This window comes from Salvelinus alpinus, chromosome 3 (assembly GCF_045679555.1).
Source record: "Salvelinus alpinus chromosome 3, SLU_Salpinus.1, whole genome shotgun sequence".
NCBI lineage: Eukaryota > Metazoa > Chordata > Actinopteri > Salmoniformes > Salmonidae > Salvelinus > Salvelinus alpinus.
This window is the reverse complement of record NC_092088.1, coordinates 49,829,046-49,849,203: the sequence shown is the minus strand read 5'-3', so window position 1 is coordinate 49,849,203 and position 20,158 is coordinate 49,829,046. Positions and strand designations below refer to the sequence as shown.

General features: G+C 39.8%; 1 protein-coding gene across 2 annotated transcripts in view; it reads right to left on the bottom strand.

The window, feature by feature from the left end:
* The window catches only part of LOC139570882 (protocadherin-15-like), a 276,263-nt gene that overhangs the window by 138,645 nt on the left and 117,460 nt on the right, over window positions 1-20,158 (bottom strand). For both annotated transcript variants that reach the window (XM_071393180.1, XM_071393179.1), the window contains 5 exons: window positions 18,515-18,649; window positions 17,326-17,475; window positions 15,222-15,415; window positions 9,844-9,976; window positions 3,265-3,344 (listed from right to left, as the gene is read on the bottom strand). In XM_071393180.1, coding sequence (XP_071249281.1) covers window positions 3,265-3,344; window positions 9,844-9,976; window positions 15,222-15,415; window positions 17,326-17,475; window positions 18,515-18,649 — 692 coding nt within the window. The remainder of the gene's footprint in view (window positions 1-3,264; window positions 3,345-9,843; window positions 9,977-15,221; window positions 15,416-17,325; window positions 17,476-18,514; window positions 18,650-20,158) is intronic.

Sequence of the window (20,158 nt, the reverse complement as noted above, 5' to 3'; positions counted from 1 at the left end):
CTTGTGATGAATACAGTGAAATGCTTACTTACGAGCCCCTAACCAACAATAGTTTAAAAAAAATACAGATAATAATAAGAGATAAAAGTAAAAATGATTTAAAGAGCAGCATTGAAATATCAATAATGAGACTATATACAGGGGGGTACCGATACAATGTGCGGGGCAAAACTGTGTAACACATTTTTAAAATGTATTACATCGCGTATTAGAACTGTGTAAGTGTTGATCCACGTTCTGGAGGACCAGTTTTGAAATGAGTGGAATTAGTGTATGATAGCTAAGGAGATGGAGAAAACACCTGTCTCCGGATTACATTTTCAAACTAAGGGCAACCATGGCAGCCGTGACGGGGAGAAGCATCCATCCATGATGTATTACGGGTAAGATCTTCTCAGGGTGGTGAAACTATTGGCATGATAATTGATGATTAATAATTCCCTATGATTGTTGTTTTTTTCTATTTTAAATACTGGTATGTGTTACTGTTCATTGACATTATTGGACTGGTATGTGTTACTGTTCATTAACGTTATTGGACTGGTTTTGATGTCATGTTTTGAGTCTGATAATTTATTACACCCCACTCCTGAACTGGTTGCCTAATTAAATGTTTTATTCTCTTGAATTGAAAATAAATGTTTTCTCAGTTAATTTGGATGTGTAATGATTTTCTTTATTACCATAATTGAGAGTCTATTTTGCAAGTGAAACCTGCCCAAGAAGGCAGCTGCAATACAACATTATAAAATGTAATCAACAACAGTCCATAATATTGGGTCGTGACTCAATTGTCATTGTCAATTTTGGGTCCCCAGGCAAAACCAGTTGAGAACCACTGTCATGACTCTCCTGTGAGGATCCAAGGATCAGGTTACAGTGAATCAGCGTTCAATAGAGCCCTCTCACCCGCAGAGGTGGAGGGATGGATGTGGGGGTTTTATGACACCTCACGTCGATAGTAAATTGTAGGCAGTAGACGATTCCTTTAGGCCTCTAGTTTGGAATGTCTCGTTAGAGAAGAGGTTGCCACCCAAAACTTCAACATCAAACAATGGACCCTGAGAAAATATATTTCAACATCAGAATGTTGGGAATGATGAGAGATGGAATATGGAAAATGAATATATATTTTGTGATGTCGTTAAAATTGCTATAAAGTCGTTATAACGAAAACACTATAACTTGAATAGCTTTTACAATGTGCATATCAGGTTTACAATCTTTACGTTGTGCAGAAAATATCAAGGATAAAGAAAAAAAATTGTGACTTTAGTTCTCTAACAAGATCATAGTAATTCTGATACCTTGCCTCGTAACTAGCCACGCCCCAGGGAGCCCAGAGATCGTGTGAGAAGCGTGTGAGAATGACAAAAGCACCCCGTTTTACCCATGGATATAAAAAGTGTGAGTTAAGAATTAACATATCAGACTAAAACGGATCACAGCTGCAGCGAGGTCTACGATAGTGACGACCCCGAACGCAACACGAGGTTGAAAAAGATCAAATAACCTCTTAACAATCAATGCTATAGTTGAGTAGCTGTTCTAAGTACTGTATCTAAGAACGTGAATGTAAGTAGAACGATCCGGTTATTCTCTTCAAATCATCGTGTCCTACACTGCTTTCATCACCACTCTGGGATCATCAACACAGCTGATTAGCAGTCCTCAGGAGACCACTCTTCCAGAACGAGTGCAAGTAAACAGACAACTAAGAAGGACATTGCGGAAAATCAGAGACTTACACCAGAGAACAAAGGAGAAGGCCAATCCGAAATAAGAAAGCCCAATCGGACCCTCCTCACCAAGCGGAACCCTGCCCACGAAGGCCTGGGCCCAACAGAGATACCCGATGAAGACATTCAACACTTAAATACATGCATTACTTCTTACCCATAATGGCGGCGGTTCGGGGCAATGTATTAGGGTTATTGCGAGTGCTATTAGGGTTATTGCGAATGCTATTAGGTTTATTGTGAGAAGTGTTGCTTCTCTTTCGCTCTCTCTTTTTAAATCTCCATCTTGGGTAACAAGTGTCATACTGTGTTAGTCCACTAGGGATTTGTTGTCATCGTATTAAGCTTCCAATCAATAACTTATACAGTGTGTGTGTATATCCTATGTTATCATTTAGTGTTAGTAAATAAATAATCTAATCAATTTGATTGGTACGAAATCAGTGAGACCTGGGTTTGTGCAGATTTACAACGTTCAGAATGAGACTGATATGAGGAATTGATTAATTAGTGACAGTTATGATATCTATATATTTAAAGAGTAACTTCTTGTTAATCCAGCCGCTGTGTCAGATTTCAAAAAGGCTTTACGGCGAAAGCATACCATGTGATTATCTGAGGAAAGCGCCCCGCTTACAAAAGCATGCAAACATTTTCCAGCCAAGTAGAGGAGTTACAAAAGTCAGAAATAACGATAAAATGAATCACTTACCTTTGATGATCTTCATATGGTTGCAATAACAAGTCTTCCTGTTACACAATAAATGTTTGTTTTGTTCGATAAAGTCCCTCATTATGTCCCAAAAACTCAGTTTTGTTGGCGCATTTTGTTTAGTAATCCACTGGCTCCAGGGCGGTCAAAACATGCAGACGAATACATTCTAATAGTACCAGTAAAGTTTGTCGAAACATGTCAAACGATGTTTATAATTACTCCTTCAGGTTGTCTATTGTCTAAATAATCAATAATATTTCAACCGGACAATAGCGTCTTCAATAGAAAAGAAAAACAACAAATGGCGCGCTATCGGTCATGCACACAACGCAGCTCTGCATTCTTCCCCTGTCCTCTGACCAAAAGGTATTTTTACTCGTCGTTTTTCAAAATACAAGCCTGAAAACATGTCTAAAGACTGTTGACATCTAGTGGAAGCCATAGGAACTGCAGTCTGGGCCCTAACCCATAAAATAGTCAATAGGCTTTCAATGGAAAACAACTCACATCAAAAAAATCCCACAACCTGGATGGATTTTCCACGGGTTTTCACCTGCCATATCAGTTCTGTTATACTCACAGACATTAGTTGAAGAGTTTTAGAAACTTCAGAGTGTTTTCTATCCAATACTACCATGCATATGCATATCCTAGCTTCTGGGCCTAAATAACAGGCAGTTTACTTTGGGCATGTTTGTCATCCAAACTTCAAAATACTGCCCCCTACCCTAGAAAGGTTTAAAAAAAAATGCACAGTCATTACTCATACTAACCACTTTCATATTTCTCATTATCATCCATCCATCTTACGTTTTAGAGAGGTTGAAGACTTGCTGAATATCCCCACTCAAAATCTGGTACGTGATTGAGTCATTCTCTCTGTCTGTAGCCTATGAAAAACAACAAGAACAAAGGATAGAAATCAATCGTTTACTTACTCTGATTTACATCTCATTTGAACACATCAATGCTTAAAATCTATTAAATCAAATCTGATAATCCATACTGGTTTAGTAATTGTTGTTTGCTAAACTCATGACCCAAACACTTCCATGATCTTTGCTTGAGTAATCGCACTGCCCTCTCCTGACCTCCAGCGATCTAGTTGTGTGACCTTTGACCCCTGTTGTGTGTAGGGCTGTTGTGGTGAACGTATTACCGTCACAAGTCATGAAACCAGTCAAATTCCACATGATTGTTAAGTGACGGTAATTAGGTTTATCCAAGCTCTGATGCTGCTGATGGTCAATAGTAGCCTACCAAACTTGCTAACTGCCTGGTACTTAGCACTCTATTGTCCCTCTAATCACTCTGACATCAAAGAAAATGTTTTCGAAAATCTAATCAAGCACTTCATGAGAATCCATGAGCATTTCTATAGGCTATGCAATTGTGGGAGAAAACAGAGTGATGACCGCTAATAAAAGATGAGGAGCCCATCATCTTTCTATAGGCTAGTCCTACTATATTTATTTCTCAACTTTCCTACTATTAAGCGCATTGCTTATATTTACAACAGTCGTTTAGCCTACCTGGCTGGCATGAAAATAAACCACTGGGAAAAGCGTCCTCCATTCGCTATTTAAGTGCATAGATGACATGTATTTTTTCCCGCTGCCCCTTTTTCGATACAGGTGCATGATACTTGTCCATTCTAAATCAAAACAAATGTCACACATATATCATTTAGTATATGTGAAGACATTATTAAATCAAGAACAGTTTCAAGTTTGAGGAAGATAATTTCCCCCATAAAAATGCACCTTTAAAATGAAAGCATTACATGCATAATGCATTTGTCGTCACTTTTGTTTCCCGCTAATGGAACATTCACGTGTATAGCCTACTACCATGTGTGCATCGCTGCGCTTATAATGTGAAGAAATAGCCTAATAGTTTAACAAAAATGTAAGCTATACGTTCTGATCTGTTGCATCAGCCACATTGCATAAAAACTTTTTTTGTATGCTGGTGGTTGTATTAATTTGGGATCTATTGCATCCCACAACTGTCCCAGACTATGTTTTGAATATTTATTTCTCGCACAGAATAGAATAGGTTGACATGTATTATGGGGGATAGTAGATTGACATAGGCTAGTGCTTTGGCTGTTTGTTAGGCCTACTCATCTTGTTAGCTGACGAAAAGTAAATGTGGACAGTTCTTCCAATATCTTCAATATGCACCTCGGAATTGGATAAGGACACACGCAGTTGCGTCCCCGATGTGTCTGTATTCACTTGTAGCCTGTGAGAAAGACCCGATCACCTGACGGAGAGCCATGTGAGGTAAAGTCGCTTCGGATTGTACAGCACACTCAGGGAGAATGACACAACTCAGCACTCCAGGACTGAAATGGTATGGATTCTTTCATGGTGCATTTCGGCCACAATGGGGATGCCGTTGTGAAATTTGAGGCATTATCAAGTGCTTGTCAAATTGCGAATGAGAGACTATTGGAGGGTATACAAGCCTGCGCAAAAAACTAAGCAGAGCTCATGACGTTGTATTGATTAATGTGACGACTGCTTTTCATCAAATGATTAACTGTTCATATTTAAATGATTAAATTAATCAGGTAATTATTAACTCAGTAACCCGGTGGAACCATGGGAAAATTAGTTTTTATTGAGTTTCCATTTCCCAAATTAACTCAAAGAATATCAGAATATTGATTTTACAACAGTTCCTAATTAATCCATTTCCTCTACAGTCTCATCCAGAATGTCGCATAATCTGGGAATCTGCACAAACCCGAGTCCCACTAAATGAGTCCGTACCACACCACTTGAGTTGATTATTTATTTACGAACAAGCTAAAATGATAATATAAGATACACATACACAAACACACAGTCTAGGCTATTGATTAGAAGTTAGTACAATATAACAGGTCCCTAGCGGGCCAACACAATGTGACGCGTGTTACACAAAATGGGGATTTAAAAAGTAGAGAGAAAGACAGAGTGCACGAGAGAAAAGCACACTTGGATACATTTGTAAACTATAATTAGTTTAGCCTTAACACCTTACCCCGGACTGCCGTTCTTATGGGTCAGAATATAATGATTTAATTACTTGTCGAAGGTCTATGATGGGGTGTCTCTTCGTGGACTGGGTCCGCCTTCTCCTCTGATGACGGCACTTCTTTGGTGTCTTTGGTTACCGGGTGTAACTCTCTGGTCCACACAATGTCAGTGTCCTTTCTCTTAGTGGTCTGTTTCCTCACCCTTGTTCTGAAAGGGGGTCTACTGAGTACGGTCAGCCATGTAGCTTAGGGCTCTAGCGTAGGAATGAAACCTGTGTAGACACACAAGTCCTTGGAGAGTGGTAACCGGGTGGTCCTGCTTGAAATCACCCTCTTAGACACAGCTACTCATCTGTAGCATAGATTGTTAAAAGGTTCCTTTGTCTACTTCAACCTCGTGTTGCGTTTAGGCGTTGTGACTAACTCAGACCTTGGCTGCAGCGTGTGGTCACCTAGTCTGATATGTAAATATATGTCAATTAAATACGTTCTCTGGGCATGAGGCAAGGTCTGAATTTTACTCAGATTTTACTCAGATCCAATTTAGACAACTAACTTCGCATCTCACCAAAAACATTCTCTTTGATCTGGACATTTTCCACACAACGTACAGTATGCAAACATCACGTACATATTATGAAAACTCTTCAAATTACAATGTTTTCATTATAACATCATCACTTAACTTTTAATAACATAACAAAAACGACATTAATTTTCATAATCTATCTATCGTCATTACCACCATTTTGTCTGACGAAACATATTGTCCCAAAGTCCATTTATAGCATGTTACTGTCCACACTGAGAGGACAAAGGGATTTTGTCTAATGCCTTAAGATTTACAATGGCCGAAGGTGTCATAAAAAGGTGTCATAAAACCCCCCACCTCCAAACCTCTCCCCCACTGGTGGGTGTGAGGATTGTGGTCCACGGTAACCTGAACCAACTTTTTTCAAAACTATCATTAGAGTCTCATCATGCAGCCTTACAATATATTAAAAATCAAAACATATAGCCCAACGTTTGTAGAACAACTAAAGTTTACAAGACTCGGTTGGATCGGAAAGCTCCCTTGCCTCAGCCGGCTCGTCAGGCTCCCATGCCTCAGCCGGTTCGTCAGGCTCCCATGCCTCAGCCGGTTCGACAGGTTCCTGCACCTCAGCAGAAGCGATCGGCCCGCTCCTGGTCCGCGGGACCATCACTCTGGCCAGCGTCAGGGAGGGGGTACTGTCACGTATACTCCCTCTTCGGCACTCGAGGGCAATGGTTCTGCGCACACCTGTCACCATCGTTACGCGCACCAGTGCCTCATCAGACTCACCTGGACTCCATCACCTTCCTGATTACCTTCCCTACATCTGTCACTCCCTTTGGTTCTTTCCCTAGGTGTTATTGACTGTTTGTGTTTTATGTCTGTACACTACTCATGTTCCTTGTATTGTTCCATGTTCCTTTATTTATTAAATATTCACTCCCTGTACTTGCTTCCCAACTCCCAGCGTAGACGTTACAAAATGAAGCATAAAGGAGTACCTATTTCTTTGTTAATTAACTTCTCTGCGCTACGGATCCCGGTAGCGGGTTTAAATTCGACAACATACGGTGATCGCCACATAAATAGTCATATTAAACATTCCTGAAAATACAAGTGTCTCACATGGTTCAAAAGCCTAGAATCTTGCTAATCCAACTGCGTAGTCAGATTTAAAAAAGAATTTACTGCGAAAGAAGACAATGCGATTATCTGAGCACAGAGCCCCATACCAAAATACTATTTCAACCAGCACAGGCGTAACAAAATCACAAATTGCAATAAAATAAATAGTTTACCTTTGAAGATCTTGCTCTGTTTGCAATCCCAAGGCTCATTGTTACACAATGAATGGTCTTTTGTTCGGTTAAATCCATTTTATAGCCTAACACGAAACATTTTGTGAACGCTTATCTCGTTGAATTCCATGTCATTCAATTTTCGACTAAACATTCGACGTAAATACACAGACTAAACGTGACTTTATCCAGTCATGTTTGGTTTCATTGCAATCAACTGTTCGTTTGTAACACAACCAAACTTGATGGGTCATTTCTCGGGACGTATTGACCGAAAGAAACTGATTGGAAGACAACAAGTAATGACCTCATTGTGCACCAATTATATGACCGCTGTTTCGTTGATTGACTGTATTTTAACCCAATGACCACTGATCATCTTGAAATCTAGCTGGGTAGATAGCCAATGAGCAGAGGTAAACGGCAATATGTAATGGTTCTGTGTTGGAAGACCAAAAAGACGGTCTATCGCCATTGAAGATTCATACTGGAAGGAGCCAAGCTTGTTACGCACAGCACTATTTCGGTAACGCGCATCTTCAGCTGTTTATATATCGAACATCATGGCGAATAAGTCAGGGAAAGCTAAATCTAAGACTAGATATACGAATGTAGACAAAATTATAGAGGAAATTGATCGTGAAAGTGAGAAAGATATGCTTTTGGAAGAGGACTCAGTTAGCGACCATAGCTATTACTCAAATGGAAGCATGTTTTTTGAACGGAGAAGACATTGTTTTGGACTGGTAAGTTCTTCTCATGCTAATGCCGTTGTTTGAAATTAATAATATAAAATATTATTAGTGATTGTTTTTACAATATATAAAAATGTAATGAAATGTGTAAAGTACACATTGGCTATACATTGTGGGTGGGGGTATGTTTTTATGTATGTGAATCGCCTATAGCCTATGTTTGTGTGTATATATATACTGTATATATAAAAATGGAATGGAGTAGAATGTAACAGCAAACCCACACATCTCAACACAGCGAACATGCTTCCTCTACTCAGTCTACATATTATGGATTATAGGGAGCATGGTCGAGGTGCGTGTGTCTGCCGCTCCACCCCACCCCCACATGAAATAGCCTATTTGAGGCAGGCCCACAACAATGGCCAAAGTGAAATGGAACAGCACTTTATGTTCCCTGTACTCTATATATCTGTTTATTATACCTGTTGATACAGGGCTCATATGTGAAACTATTCTAACTGAACATTTTCTTTCACAGTGACACTGACTCTGACTGGGAGCCCCCAGTGCCAACGTGTCCATCCCCCTCTGAAGCTGGTTCATCCAGCAGGACCCCTGGTGTCTCTGGCTCCACACCTCCCGGGCCACTGTGATTATTAGTGTCTGACCCTGCTGGTCATCTATGAACGTTTGAAAATCTGTTCTGTTATAATCTCCACCCGGCACAGCCAGAAGAGGACTGGCCACCCCTCATAGCCTGCTTCCTCTCTAGGTTTCTTCCTAGGTTTTGTCCTTTCTATGGAGTTTTTCCTAGCCACCGAGCTTCTACACCTGCATTGCTTGCTGTTTTAGGCTGGGTTTCTGTACAGCACTTTGAGATATTAGCTGATGTTCAAAGGGCTATGTAAATAGATTTGATTGAGGACTGAGGGTCTTCCAAATATTGAAAGTGTGTAAATAGTTACCCATGTTATTTTGTAAATGTATATATTTTTTTCAATAATCTTTTCCCCATTTCCCCCCCCCATTTTTTCCCCAATGTTTTTTTGGGGGGGTATGTTAGAATACAATTTTGGTATTTTGTATATAGTTATTCGTTTCAAAATGTATACCTTCACCAATTTGGCCACTTGGGTACATTTGGGCTACTTGTGTGGGACACCTGGGTGACTTCATGATAAAATGTCATGTAGCACACTCATTTTGGAAGTTATCATTCTGAAACTTTGCACAAGTACTGTTGCCCTCTTATGTTTTTCACTGAAATTGTCCCCATATTCATATCTGAATGTTTGTTTTATCTTGTTCATTTTAAAGATGATGATACAACAATTAAAAAGAAAAAACATATGTTTTTTTCATTGTATTATCTAAACCAGATCTATTGTGTTATATTTTCCTACATTCAATTCACATTTACACAAACTTCAGAGTGTTTTCTTTCAAATGGTACCAAGAATATGCATATCCTTGCTTCTGGGCCTGAGCTAGAGGCAGTTACATTTGGGTATGTCTTCAGGCGGAAATTGAAAGAAGGGGGGGGGGGGGGGGGTAGCTGTAAGAGGTTTTAACCGCTCAACACAGAACAGCCGTATGTGCCCACTCCCTCAAATAATTGAGAAAATATTAATATTCTATTCAGCTTTGTTCAATTGTATTTTTCATGCTATAAAATAATGCCATTGAATTACATGCAAATCTTGTTTGCTAAATGAACTAGTGTAGCTCATAGCCATTTGGCATAGCCACATCAGGACCTAACATAAGGACTACTTAGAGTATGCTGACAAAATGTTGTGACCGCCACAGCCCTAGTTCTGTGTCTCTCACCTGTAGGTTGAGCAGGATAGCTCCTATCCTCATGGCCTCGCTGACCTCTAGGTCATAGGTGAAGAGGGGGAAGCGTGGGGGGCTCTGATTGTTGGGGGGCAGCACCTTGATGTACACAGTGGTGATAGAACTCCTGTAGGGGTGGAGAACAATATGAGAGGGGAAGTAAAGGTTATATTTACAATATACAATAGATATACAAATACAACAACATTCTTTGCACAGTTGCATTCACATACAGTAATAGTACAGTGGTGGTTCATCAGGGTGTTGTCATGAGGTTGTCATGAGTTTCCTGGCCTCCCACAAGGACACCATGCTTAAAGAGGCTCGAAGAAGATAGGTGGATAAGTCAACTGGAAGTCTGCATGTGAAGAGTTTCGTTCCAAAATGTTATATCCACCAATTTATCACATTTGTGTTTTTTTCAACAGAAATTATTGATTATGGGTACCTTCATGTGTGTGTAAATTATTACTGTTTTTTTAGATGTGGTTTAAAAAATGAGTTTTGTTGCAAAATGCAATATATTGATTGTTTAGCTGGAATGGAATGTTCGTGTCCTGTATATTTGACTGTGATATGTGGTTGTCACACCTGGCGATCTTAAGATGAATGGACTAAATGTAAGTCGCTCTGGATAAGAGCATCTGTTAAATGACTAAAATGTAAATATTTTACATTCAGTTCTCATATTAATACACTGATTAATAAAACTATATATATAAATATATATATTGATGTCACACGTGTATAATTTGTACAGTTCTTTATTAAAAATGTAGTTGTCACATTTGACTGTAAAATATAGCAGTACTACTTACGTATTTCTCTGAGAGAGAGGCGCATATGTAGCATTTTGCAACAAAACATGATTACATGTCTCTCTGAAATGACTTTATCAGGTGATATATTTCAAACAAATACATTTCTGTCATTGAACAACCCTTGTTTTCATAAGTTCTTTAACCTTTTACTGCAGTGGGCTAAATCAGCGGTACGCAGAGTGATTCTTGGTAGCCTTAAGTATACATCTCACAAACATGGCTATGCATACACCTCACAAAAATGGTTATGGCCTCATACAGACTATTAAAATAGTTTGCTGCTCACTTGCTTCTTGCCAAGAGGAATTTGAAGCAACGATTACAGGAACTGCATCAAACCACTCAAGGAACAGAAATTCAAGACAAAGATGTGTTTTTAATGTCTGTAAGAATCATAATCTTATACTTGATTATACAGTGCCTTGCAAAAGTATTCATCCCTCTTGACGTTTTTCCTATTTTGTTGCATTACAACCTGTAATTTAAATTTATTTTTAATTTGGATGGACATACACAAAATAGTTTAAATTGGTGAAGTGAAATTTAAAAAATAACTTTAAAAATGGAAAAGTGGTGCGTGCATATACAGTGTGGAGAACAAGTATTGTACACACTGCCGATTTTGCATGTTTTCCTAAAGCATGTAGAGGTCTGTAATTTTTATCATAGGTACACTTCAATTGTGAGAGATGCAATCTAAAACAAAAATCCAGAAAATCACATTGTATGATTTTTAAGTAATTAATTTGCATTTTATTGCATTTTATACACATAAGTATTTGATGACCTACCAACCAGTAAGAATTCCGGCTCTCACAGACCTGTTAGTTTTTCTTTAAGAAGCCCTCCTGTTCTCCACTCATTACCTGTATTAACTGCACCTGTTTGAACTCGTTACCTGTATAAAAGACACCTGTCCACACACTCAATCAAACAGACTCCAACCTCTCCACAATGGCCAAGACCAGAGAGCTGTGTAAGGACATCAGGGATAAAATTGTAGACCTGCACAAGGCTGGGATGGGCTACAGGACAATAGGCAAGAAGCTTGGTGAGAAGGCAACAGCTGTTGGCGCAATTATTAGAAAATGGAAGAAGTTCAAGGTGACGGTCAATCACCCTTGGTCTGGGGCTCCATGCCACCTCGTGGGGCATCAATGATCATGAGGAAGGTGAGGGATCAGCCCAGAACTACACGGCAGGACCTGGTCAATGACCTGAAGAGAGCTGGGACCACAGTCTCAAAGAAAACCATTAGTAACACACTACGCCGTCATGGATTAAAATCCTGCAGCGCACGCAAGGTCCCCCTGCTCAAGCCAGCGCATGTCCAGGCCCGTCTGAAGTTTGCCAATGACCATCTGGATAAACCAGAGGAGGAATGGGAGAAGGTCATGTGGTCTGATGAGACAAAAATAGAGCTTTTTGGTCTAAACTCCACTCGCCTTGTTTGGAGGAAGAAGAAGGATGAGTACAACCCCAAGAACACCATCCCAACCGTGAAGCATGGAGGTGGAAACATCATTCTTTGGGGATGCTTTCCTGCAAAGGGGACAGGACGACTGCACCGTATTGAGGGGAGGATGGATGGGGCCATGTATTGCGAGATCTTGGCCAAGAGCCTCCTTCCCTCAGTAAGAGCATTGAAGATTAGTCGTGGCTGGGTCTTCCAGCATTACAATGACCCGAAACACACAGCCAGGGTAACTAAGGAGTGGCTCCGTAAGAAGCATCTCAAGGTCCTGGAGTGGCCTAGCCAGTCTCCAGATCTGAACCCAATAGAAAATCTTTGGAGGGAGCTGAAAGTCCGTATTGCCCAGCAACAGCCCCGAAACCTGAAGGATCTGGAGATGGTCTGTATGGAGGAGTGGGCCAAAATCCCTGCTGCAGTGTGTGCAAACCTGCAAATTAATTACTTAAAAATCATACATTGTGATTTTCTGGATTTTTGTTTTAGATTCCGTCTCTCACAGTTGAAGTGTACCTATGATAAAAATTACTGACCTCTACATGCTTTGTAAGTAGGAAAACCTGCAAAATCGGCAGTGTTTCAAATACTTGTTCTCCCCACTGTGTGTGTATATATATATATATATTTCACCCCCTTTGCTATGAAGCCCCTAAACAAGATCTGGTGCATCCAATTATCTTCAGAAGTCAAATAATTATTTAAATAAAGTCCACCTGTGTGCAATCTAACTGTCACACGATCTGTCACATGATCTCAGTATATATACACTTGTTCTCAAAGGCTCCAGAGTCTGCAACAACACTAAGCAAGGGGTAGCACCAAGCAAGCGGCACCATGAAGACCAAGGAGCTCTCCAAATAGGTCAGGGACAAAGTTGTGGAGACGTACAGATCAGGGTTGGGTTATAAAACAATATCAGAAACTTTGAACATCCCACGGAGCACCATTAAATAATGAACAGAATATGGCACCACAACAAACCTGCCAAGAGAGGGTACCACCCACCAAAACTCACGGACCAGACAAGGATGGCATTAACCAGAGAGGCATCAAAGACACCAACGATAACCTTGAAGGAGCTGCAAAGCTCCATAGCAGAGATTGGAGTATCTGTCCATCGGACCACTTTAAGCTGTACACTCCAGATCTGGGCTTTACAGAAGAGTGGCCAGAAAAAAAGCCATTGCTTAAAGAAAAAAATAAGCAAACACTTTTGGTGTTTCCATAAAGGCATGAGGGAGACTCCCCAAACATATGAAAGAAGGTCCAAACATATGAAAGAAGGTACTCCGTTCAGATGAGACTAAAACTAAGCTTTTTGGCAATCAAGGAAAACGCTATGTCTAGTGCAAACACAACACCTCTCATCACCCCGAGAACACCATGTTTTTCATCGGCAGGGACTGCTGTTCAGAATTTAAGGAATTATCAATGGCACTAAATATAGGGAAATTCTTGAGGGAAACCTGTTTCAGTCTTCCAGAGATTTGAGACGGACAGAGGTTCACCTTCCAGCAGGACAACGGCCCTAAGCATACTGCTAAAGCAACACTAAAATGGTTTAAGGGGAATTAATTACATGTCTTGGAATGGCCTAGTCAAAGGCCAGACCTCAATCCAATTGAGAATCTGTGTTATGACTTAAAGATTGCTGTACACCATCGGAACCCATCAAACTTGAAGGAGCTTGATAAGTTTTGCCTTGAAGAATGGGATAAAATCCCAGTGGATAGATGTGCCAAGCTTGCCTTTACCTCATTTGCTCACATTGTATATAGACTTATTATTCTACTGTATTATTGACTGTATGTTTTGTTTATTCCATGTGTAACTCTGTGTTGTGGTATGTTTCTAATTGCTTTGCTTTATCTTGGCCAGGTCGCAGTTGCAAATGAGAACTTGTTCTCAACTATCGTACCTGGTTAAATAAAAAATATATATACAAAAAAAATTATAGAGACATACCCCAAGAGAATTGCAGCTGTAATTGCTGCAAAATGTGTCTCTACAAAGTATTGACTTTGGGGGAATGAATAGTTATGCACACTCAAGTTCAGTTTTTTGTCTTATTTCTTGTTTGTTTCATATGAAAAAAATATTTAGCATCTTTAAAGTGGTAGGCATGTTGTGTAAATCAAATGATACAAACCCCCCAAAAATCTATTTTAATTCCAGGTTGTAAGGAAACAAAATAGGAAAAATGCCAAGGGGGTGAACACTTTCGCAAGCCACTGTAAACAGCTTGTCTCAATGGTCAGGCAAATCTGTCTTCATACAGCCTCTTACCATTCAGATGGTGAGAGGCTGTATGCGGATACAGCAATATGCACATGCATTCAGTACAGAATACAATGATTCTATATGCATGAATTTAATAGACCTACAAGTAACTGCACAATATGAATAAACAATCAAATGGAACAATGACGGAATGAGATGGATCAATACATGTATGAAAGCTAGAATGAATTAAGGAGAAATTGAATACATGATTAAAGGTGCAATATGCAGAAATAACTCAGCCATTTCCTGGTTGCTAAAATTCTAATAGTTTGGCTAATTTCAGTTCATGTGACAAAACAAGCAATGCATAGTGTAAAGAATCATTGTACCATCTAAACCACTGTGAAATCTATTTTTAATAACCTAAAATATTTTATTTCCAGCTGTTTGAAGCTGGTGTAAAAAAATACAAGTAAAAGATGCAAACATGAAACTTAAGAATGGGAAGAATAGAAATAGCACACACAGAACAGATTTACCGCTTCTTAGACTTGCTTTCAATGAGAATGACAGATCTAAAAATCAGATTTCTATATGAATTTGTTTGGATCCCCCAAAAAGTGACATATTGCAACTTTAACTGAATACGTATGAAAAATGAAAAACCGAGTAAGAAACTGAGGTCATAATCAAGATTTTACCTCAAACATAACCTAAATCATGCATGGATATTAATGAGGATATCCAAGGGATACAGTCCTTTTAATAAACACATTAATAAATTAAAGGTGTGATTGAGCAAATTAAAGGCTGAATGAACAAATAGATGAAAAGATGAATTGATTAAATTACTGTACCTTCTCTGGATATCTGGTGCGTTGTCGGCGGCCTTCACTGTGAGGGCATAAGAATGACCCATGCTAAGAGCTGTCCTGGGTGCGATGGTGATTTGTCCAGTGCGGTTATTGATGATGAAATCCCCTTGTGCTCCGGCAAGTATCTCATAGGTCACCAGACCATTTAACCCCTCATCAGCATCCAATGCTTTTAGCTGAGAGAGAGAGAGATGGAGGCTTTGAAAGAGGAATAATTCAGTGTTTCAGTGCATTTAGGCAGGGTGTGGAAGCCCCTAAAACATTTAAAGCCACCAACTATTCAATTTACTGAACTGAGTTGAAAATTATTCTAGGTAGGGGAGCAATAATGATTTGTGGGAGGGTCCCATCTGTCTTTTTAATGGTGGAGGAAACACAGACATCTATTTCAGTAAAACTGTATTACCTTTTCAAATCATGACCTGTGTTTTGTGTAAAGGGCAGTCATATGATTTGAGTGACATTTACCAGACGGTGCTCTTGTAAGCTGTGTGTAATGTTTACAGAAACTACTGACCTTTTGTAACTGCTACAGTACGCAACTTCTCCCCCCTCCTAAAATATTGATGTAAATGTAGTGACCTTTATGAATGTATTAGTGAGAATGATTCATCTATTAAAGCCCCCATTCAATTTCTACTGTGTGTGTTTATTTCATGAAAATAACTACGAATATATTTTTTTAATTTATTTTCCTGAGCTTCCTTTTGCCATTGAAATGCTCAGTCTAATCGTGTGGGCGTGTTGATACACATGTAAATATATTTAAATACAATGCCTTTGGAAATAAGTATAAAATCATTTTTTCACTCTTTCATTATGGGGTGTTGTGTGTAGATTTCTGAGAATCTTTGTTTTATATCCATTTTAGAATAAGGCTGTAACGTAACAAAATGTGGAAGGGGTCTGAATACTTTCCGAATGGAATCTGTACACACAAACGATATAGACCTTAGAACCATGCAGTGTTATCTCAAAAATTAAACAGCCACCCTTCCCTTCCAGCTAATTAATTTGGACACCCCACCATTTACAACTCACAGCACCCTTAGCCAGGCTTTAGTTTAACGTTAGCTCTATATTTGCAAGGCCTTTCTATGTTAATACACGCTAGGCTAGCCTAATGAACCCTTTTTTCATATAGAGCTGTAATGTCTAAGATATGAAAGAGCAGCATCAAATAAACCTTCATCCTTAGAGGCCCGGAGACTCTCCTATAAATGGATTATAAAAACAGCTTATTAGCGGTTGTACCGGCCGCCACTTGACCGCTGGCCTCATTTCAGCTGGGTTGGGCGATGATTTTAAACACAGATTAAACCTGACCTTTTATGTGTTTGACATTTTTTTTGTGACTGTGTGCTGAGAGACTGTAAGATGGGAAATCATGCTCTGCCTACCTAATGAGACAAACGCAAGCTGCTGCTGAACGAACTAAAACCAGATATGTCAACGAGGGGACTTCCTGCTGGAAACAATTTGACTCTAAACACAAACACATGCACACACACGCATGTGCCCAGACACACAGACACCAAACCTAACCCCAAACCAATCAAACTAGAATCTGAGTCAAAGTAAATAAACTCTGCAATCCATTCAGACATATGACGACAAACTAGACAACAGACTCTCCTTGGAGCTATTTCAGTCAGGGATTTACAGTGACCATTGTTGTTATAGGATAGGAGATTGATTTGGAGTCCTAACTGTTGACCCATGGTAGTGTATTACGTCGAGTCATGTCAATATTGAGCTAATAGTATTTGAGTCTTGACTACTGTTGTAAGAAACAAGATTGTTCTTGAGTCATCAGCTCTGATCAAAGAAAGAGTGGATTGTTCTGGGGCTTGGACTGTTGATCTAAGGTACTGGATTGTTTGCGGAAACTGGGCCCGAGAGAGAAAGAGAGAGAGGGGGGAGAGATAGTGAGAGATACGGAGAGAGGAAGAGAGAGAGGGAAGGGAGAGGGAGAGACACCAAAAGAGAGAGAAAAATAAGGGAGAGGGAGACACTGAAAGTTTCGAAAGAGGAGAGAAAGACAAAGAGAAAGGGGGACAGGAAGATAGACAGATGTGCTAATTACCTGCAGTACTGTTTTTCCTGGCTGCATGTCAGTGAACACCTCGACGGTGTCAGAGACTTCGCCAAAGGTGGGCGTGTTGTCGTTGGCATCAATCACCAGGATGTTGACGGTCACCCGGGTGCTCTCCTGTATCCCATCTGATGCCATCATCTATACACAGGATAACAGAGAGCAGTAAAAGAGAGCAGTAAAAAAATACTTTATTTGTTACTATTTACACCAGTTAAACCGCCAGTTAAACTCAATCAAGTGCAACTTAAGTACTTTAAAGAAAACCATACTATTTGAACCCAGGTCTGATAATGACATCAGATGTACAGGTAACTGCCAAAATAAAGGAAACACCAAGTGGGAGGCTAAAGTGGGAGGTTAAAATCAGGGCCACACAGAGTAATTATTGGTGGTCTTAAACAAATCTACTTTGAACCAGAAAGCATACACCTCACTCATCTGTACCATGTCAGATATAGAGTTGAAATGTATTCAATTTTCAATTTTGAGTTTGCATCCTAATATTACACTTTATATACATCACAGAAGACTGAAAAATAACAAAACTGTTTGACAGAGAAACACCTTTTCTTTCATTGTTCATATATATTTTGTAATTATTATAAAAAATATATGAATAATATTCCACCCATGACGCCAAACGGGACGCTTTTGGTCATTGACTGCAAAAAAGGGCTACACTGGAGGAAGATTCCTTTGAGGGACGTTGATTCTTGGGGAGGGCGATGGAGTGAAACACATCATCAGACACACGAGAGAGCAGTTTTAACTTCAATGACGTGCTGCCTTTCATAAGTATGGATCTTTCTAATGTCAGTAGGGCAACAATCAAAGCCTCTCAACAGAGGCATAATAAACATACTATTGATGAAACCCTTCAAAGGCAATATCTGCATATCATTACTACAGTGTATTATCACCGCAACAAGTCCATGTACACACACACACACACACACACACACACACACACACACACACACACACACACACACACACACACACACACACACACACACACACACACACACACACACACACACACACACACACACACACACACACACACAGGTGTACACTGGGACCTCTGGTTGCGAGATCCAAAAGAGCTAATTCCATCTCCAAAGGGTTCCAAAGGTTACTTGGTAATATGTGTGGATGAGGTTGGATCGAGGCCTACCGTGAAGGTGTAGGTCATCTGCTTCTCTCTGTCCACGGGTTTGAGCAGTCTGAGGTAGCGGGTGATGCCGGTCGGGGTTATGTCAAAGATGGTGCTCAAGTCGTCCAGAGTCACTGTCACCAGGGGGTCTTTGCTCTACAAAAAGTAAAGCCATCGGAGAGAAGAATGTTACCACGGTGACATGACTTTACTCAAGTCTGCAGCCATGCCACTGAGGAAAAACTATGAGAGACAAAACAAGTCAGCCTGCTGACAAAGACAACATAGTACTGAGAATACAGTACTGAGAAAATGGGAAGGCTTTGAGGAAATTCTAAGAAATCCTATGATTCTATACCCCCGCACTACAATTGTACGTTTTTCATTGTGGCTCTGGCCACAAGGTACAGTATACAGTATGTGAAAGATTACAAAAACCTAGGCGTTTCTCAGCATACTCTACTATATAGTAGAGCCATTTGAAAGTATAACATTGTGTATAATTGTTTATGTGAACGCTCATGTGCCTTAATATCAATCTTGTATGTGATCTGTAAATATGAATATAAAATGGAGTAGGCCTAGGGAGTTATGTGGCCTACAAGTGAGTACCCATAGCTAGATAATAAAAACACTTCAATAGTGTTATATAACTTCCCAAACAAATCAACTTCCTTTTCTGTTGGTACAAGGGAGATTGAAGTAGGCTTGGGTTGTTAGGGTGATTCATGTCAGTCAATAAGGGCCTGCCTGTCTTCTAAACATCCATGGTTCTTTGCCCATTGATCTGTTTTAGAGCTGCAAATGGCAGTGTATTCTTAATCTCACCCTGCTGAGAGAGAGAGAGAGAGAGAGAGAGAGAGAGAGAGAGAGAGAGAGAGAGAGAGAGAGAGAGAGAAGCAGGCTGTGGGGGAGGTTATTGTGTTAGGTGTCATCTGAGGAAATTATGAATACATTCTTTTCAACATCATCAACACAAAGATAAATCGTCGTGACAAAAACACAAACAGAGTGGAGCAAATTGTATCCTGGTGTGTGTATCCTGGTGTGTATATCCTGGTGTGTCTCAATGTTTGTTTTCGTCCATTTAAATGCTGTTGAGTTGCTTAGAAAACCCATTCCTGTCAGCGCCTGTTTGAAATTGTGAGCGTTTCAGAATCATCACCTCAACACACACACACACACATGTTTGTTTTACTGTCCTTGTGGGGGACCAAACGATTGATTCCAATTCAAAATCCTATTTTCCCCTAACTGCTAACCTAACCCTTAACCTAACCCTAACCTGAACCCCTAACTCTGAACCTCCCCCCAACTCTTAACCTTAAACATAATCCCTAATCCTAATTCTAACCCTAAACCTAACCCCTAAGCCTAAAATAGCCTTTTTCCTTGTGGGGACTTGTGAAATGTTCCCACTTGTCCGAAATGTCCCTGTTTTACTATCCTTGTGAGTACTTCTGCACCCCACAAGGATAGTAAAACCGAAGAAACACACACACACATACACACACATTGAATGTACTCAATGTATTGTGTGATCTGTGTATTTACTCACTCAAGCATTTTTTTTTTTTACTTGACTAGAAAAACAAACACACATGGCAAAATACAAACGCATTAGACTTGTCTATGAAGAAAGGGATCATTGGAGGGAAACAAAGT